Consider the following 4960-nt stretch of genomic DNA (forward strand, 5'->3'; position numbering starts at 1 on the left):
CCTCCATCCCTCTCATGTCCCTCACCTCCATCCCTCTCATGTCCCTCACCTCCATCCCTCTCATGTCCCTCACCTCCATCCCTCTCATGTCCCTCACCTCCATCCCTCTCATCTCCATCCCTCTCATCTCCCTCACCTCTCTTGCCTTCCCCTCCCCGCCGCCCCAACCGCCTCACCCCTCGCCACCCCAACCGCCTCACCCCTCGCCACCTACCCCCTCCACGCATCCTCCTACTCCCCTCCTCCCGGCCCGTCAGTGTGTATGAGATGGATGGAGTACGGGGATTGTATCTAACCATTATGCTCCTTTCTTCCAGTGAATTACCTTCCTGAGAACATATTCCTGCTGCTGCAGTCGGTGGTGGTGAGTGTGAGGGTTTCCCCCCGTTCTCCAGTGGTTGGGTGTTGCCCGAGAGATTGACTGGAGTAGGTTTATGGGGGAGTGTAACATTGCGAGCCGATAGTGATTGTGGATAAGGAGAGGATCAGAACCACATAGACTGGGAGGTATCGCTATCCAGTGACCCCTCCCCCACTTCTGGGAGGATGCTGGGTGACTGGATCGGGCTCTCATGTGGTTTCCCCCCATGGTGGAGTAGCCCTGATGAGAGCCGCTGTGTCGGCACCGCACAATAGCCCCTGGAACCACTACCACCTCCCCACCACGTCTCCCACAGGACCTGGGGCGGCTGTGGAGCCTCAGCCACTGTACCCCGGGGCTGGGAGGTTGAACACGGGGGTAGGGGCTGGCCAGTGTCTGTTTGGGGGTGTGCGCCCATGGGAGGGGGGTGGGCTCGAGGGGGAGGGGGATGGGCGTGCGCGGAAGGGGGTGGGCGCGCGGGGGAGGGGTTGTGGGCGCGGGGCAGGGTGTGTGCGCCCGCGGGGGAGGGGTTGTGGGCGCGGGGCAGGGTGTGTGCGCCCGCGGGGGAGGGGGCCGACGTCAATGTTCCATGTAAGCTGTTGCTTGTTTCTTTTAATGCATGGCCCCTTTAAATGTATGCGCATGCGCGGTAAAAGCCGGTGAGCGGTCTGAAATGACTGCGCGGCTGCATACTTTAGCAGGCAAGCGTGCGAGCACGGGCGTATCCGACTCTTGACGGGTTGCTATTTTCACAGATGGCCTGCCAGGAAAAGGATCTCGAGTCTTTGAAGGTTCTTCAGGTGGAGCTGTGGTGAGGCTCATGTTCACTAAGTCACTCCTGGCCGTGCAATGGTCGCGTCGCGCTGCAAGACCCCAGTGCCTCCCACTCACACCTGAGTGAGGACGGAGTTCCCATCGACCGTGAGCAGCAGCACCGTGGAGCCTGACCGTCCCGTCACTCGTTCACACACAGGCCACAGCCAAGCGATTGAGGAGTTTCCCCCTCCCAGTCCGGGCTACGCAGGCTGGTTTTCGGGACAGCGAGTGAGCAGAGGCCTGGGAGCGACGCTCGCCGCCATCGCTGATAGTTTGTGTACCGTGTGCTGCTCTCGTGTCCTCTGGTGCTTACACAGTGAGGGGGAAATACCTTTGTACAATTTATAGGGCCCACAATTCAAAACCATTTCGTGCAAAATTTTTGGAGGTATCAGTATTTTTTGGAGCCAACTTAATTTTGCAAGTTTCGCCAAGGGTATAATGCCCTCCTTAACGGGTAACGTTTTTAATGATGTCACTCGGGGTCAAACCCACCCGTAACGCCATTTTTGCGAGTTTCGCCAATAAGGATTTTTTTCAAAAACAGCGCTGGGGACCTTACCAAATCGGAGTCCGATCGAAATCGGCCTTACAGGCTCCATCTTGTTTATCAGAGCCGAAGTTGTCGGCTTTGGAGGGATGGAGGAAACAAGACTTATTATAGCCAAACTCATTAAAAATGTTTGTTTGTGCAGAGGGAAGAGAGAGACTTTATTTATTGCAGTAAATTGCGAGTTGAAGTTCCACCACCGAACTGTTGCTCGAGGCACACAGGGTCGGAGTGTCAGCCGGCAAGATCGCGCTCTCGGCCAAACACAGAAGCCCGGCACTCGGCTTCCAAAAAAGCCAGGGGGAGGAAGAAGCCAAGCCGGGGAGAGGGGCGACAGCAGGGGGCCATTCGGCCGGGGAGAGGTGCGACAGCAGGCGGCTATTCGGCCGGGGATAGGGGGCGACAGCGGGCGGCTATTTGCGAACCGTGGGCTGGGACAGGGAGTTTCAGCATCAGATCACTCCCACGGCAGGTACAGCATGGATACAGAAGCAAAATTCTGGAATAAAAACAGAAAATGCTGAAAATCTCAGCGGGTCGGCACGGTTTAGCTACAGAGTAAAGCTCTCCAATCACACGGTACCTTGGAAACCTAAATGCTTGGGCATGTGTAGAACGGGCCCTCAGTTATTCGGCGCTATCGATTAGCTCCACCCACAGAAGCCAAGGTCTTTCAGCGCGACGCCACATTCAAACAGATAGACTGGTGGTGTGATGGGATTGGCTCGTGTGCGATTGGCCGAGATTGGCTCGCGGTGCGATTGGCTGATTGGCTCACGTGCGATTGGCTCGCTGCGTGACGGACTCGCGGTGCGATTGGCTGATTGACTCACCTGTGATTAGCTGATTTGCTTGCTGAGTAACCTTTTCTTCTCCCTTTAGGCCACTGCTGACTCCTGAACAGAACCACCTGCTGCACCTGGTCCTACAGGAGGTGATGGCTCCGTCTGGTCGAGGTGTCTGAGCTCCTGCCGAGGGCTGCTCGCACTGTAACCGCTGTAGTGAAATGGAGTTGTACCTGTACCTGCTCACTGGCCCTCCCAGCAGGGGCTGCAGCTTATTTATTAAATGTGCAGCTGATGTGAATTCTGTGCAGTTTGTGTGAATGTTTTTCACCCTTACATCAACAGCTTTGTTGACTATCATTCTGACGTGGTTTCAGCCGTGGTTCAGTGGGTAGCATTCTCGCTTCATGATCAGAAGGTTGTGGGTTCAAATCCCACCACAGGGACTTGCACACATAATCCAAGCTGATGCTCCAGTACAGTGCTGGGGGAGTGCCCCACTGTTGGAGGTGCCATCTTTCAGATTAGATGTTAAACCGAGGCCCCGTCTGCCCTCTCAGGTAGATGTAAAAGCACTATCTTCAAGAAGAGCAGGGGAGTTCTCCCTGGGGCCAATATTTATCCCTCGAGCAACATCATGAAAACCGATTATCTGGTCATTATCACATTGCTGTTTGTGGGAGCTTGCTGTGCGCAAGGCTGCCATATTTCCCACATTACAACAGTGACTACACTCCAAAAGTACTTCAATGGTTGTAAGAACATAAGAAATAGAAGCAGGAGTCGGCCATTTGGCCCCTCGAGCTTGCTCCGCCATTCAATAAGATCATGGCTGATCTGATCATGGACTCAACTCCGCTTCCCATAACTCTTCACTTCCTTATTGTTCAAAAATCTGTTTATTTCCACCTTAAATATGTTCAATGACCCAGTCTCCACAGCTCTCTGGGGCACAGAATTACACAGATCTATGATCCTCTGAGGGAAGAAATTTCTCCTCATCTCGGTTCTAAATGGGCGACTCCTTATTCTTAAACTATGCCCCCTTGTTCTAGATTTCCCCAGGAGTGAAAAAATCCTCTCTGCATCTACTCTGTCCAGCCCCCTCAATATCTTATATGTTTCAATAAGATCACCTCTCATTCTTTTAAACTCTAATGAGTATAGACCCAACCTGCTCAACCTTTTTTCATAAGTCTGCTTGTGGCGGAGGTGCGGCGAATGAGGGTACAGGGCCCAGAAGAGGCCCAGGGACAGCACGGGCCAGCCCACACTGCGATATGTGTGCGCACTAGGTCCGTGCAGCAGAGCAGGTCTCCAGTCGTTCTGGTTAACCCTTGCCACTGGACCAAGACCTAGCTCTGTCAAGCCCGTGTGTTGGCTAATGTGCAATGGTCACCACACGTTAAACAAATCCACACACAGGCATCTTCCACCCCTTCAATTGGAGTTCAGGACTGGAACATCGGGTCCTTCATTGAAACATCTGTCAACTCGTAGTTCCTCGGAATCGAGGAAGACTTGCTTCTACTCTTAAAATCAGTCCTTAGGTGGCTGAACAGTTCAATACGAGAACCACAGACCCTGTCATAGGTGGACAGGCAGTCGTTGAGGGAAAGGGTGGGTGAGACTGGTTTGCCGTACGCTCTTTCCGCTGCCTGCGCTTGATTTCTGCATGCTCTCAGCGACGAGACTCGAGGTGCTCAGCTCCCTCCCGGATGCACTTTCGCCACTTAGGGCGGACTTTGGTGTCGGTGGGGATGTTGCACTTTATCAGGGAGGCTTTGAACGTTTCCTCTGCCCACCTTTGACTCGTTTGCCCTGAAGGAGTTCCGAGTAGAGCGCTTGTTTTGGGAGTCTCGTGTCTGGCATGCGGACAATGTGGCCCGCCCAGCGGAGCTAATCAAGTGTGGTCAGTGCTTCAATGCTAGTATGGTCAAGTTCCAGTTCATCCATTCCACGTCATTGAGGTCAACCTGTGGGCCATACACTCATGTTAATGGTATCAACCTGCAGTCCACCCACTCCACACTCATGAATTTAGCCTGTACTCCATCCACTGCATGCTAGTGAAGACAACCTGCGGACTGGGGAAAACATAATTTTGGCTATGAGAAAAGATTGGAGATGCTGGGTCTGTTTTCTTTGGAGCAGAGGAGGCTGAGGGGAGACCTTATTGAGGTGTATAAAATTATGAGGGGCCTGGATAGAGCAGATAGGAAGGACCTGTTTCCCTTGGCAGAGGGGTCAACAACCAGGAGGTATAGATTTAAAGTAAATGAGGGAGGTTTAGAGGAGATATGAGGGGAAATTTCTTCACCCAGAGGATGGTAGGGGCCTGGAACTCACTGCCTGAAAGGGTGATCGAGGCAGAAATCCTCACCACATTTAAAAAAGGATCCACACATAAAGTGCAATGGACCAAGAGCTAGAAAATGGGATTAAGCT

General features: G+C 53.2%; 1 protein-coding gene across 1 annotated transcript in view; it reads left to right on the forward strand.

Moving 5' to 3' along the window:
• f8a (coagulation factor VIII associated) overlaps window positions 1-2813 on the forward strand; it is a 17851-nt gene extending 15038 nt beyond the window's left edge. Inside the window, exons 6-8 of the mRNA XM_070862091.1 lie at window positions 318-364; window positions 1117-1172; window positions 2610-2813. Of these exons, the coding sequence (XP_070718192.1) occupies window positions 318-364; window positions 1117-1172; window positions 2610-2691 (185 nt within the window). The 3' untranslated portion in view covers window positions 2692-2813. The remainder of the gene's footprint in view (window positions 1-317; window positions 365-1116; window positions 1173-2609) is intronic.
• The last annotated feature ends 2147 nt before the right edge of the window (window positions 2814-4960 follow it).

Source organism: Pristiophorus japonicus, chromosome 19 (genome assembly GCF_044704955.1).
Source record: "Pristiophorus japonicus isolate sPriJap1 chromosome 19, sPriJap1.hap1, whole genome shotgun sequence".
Lineage (NCBI taxonomy): Eukaryota > Metazoa > Chordata > Chondrichthyes > Pristiophoridae > Pristiophorus > Pristiophorus japonicus.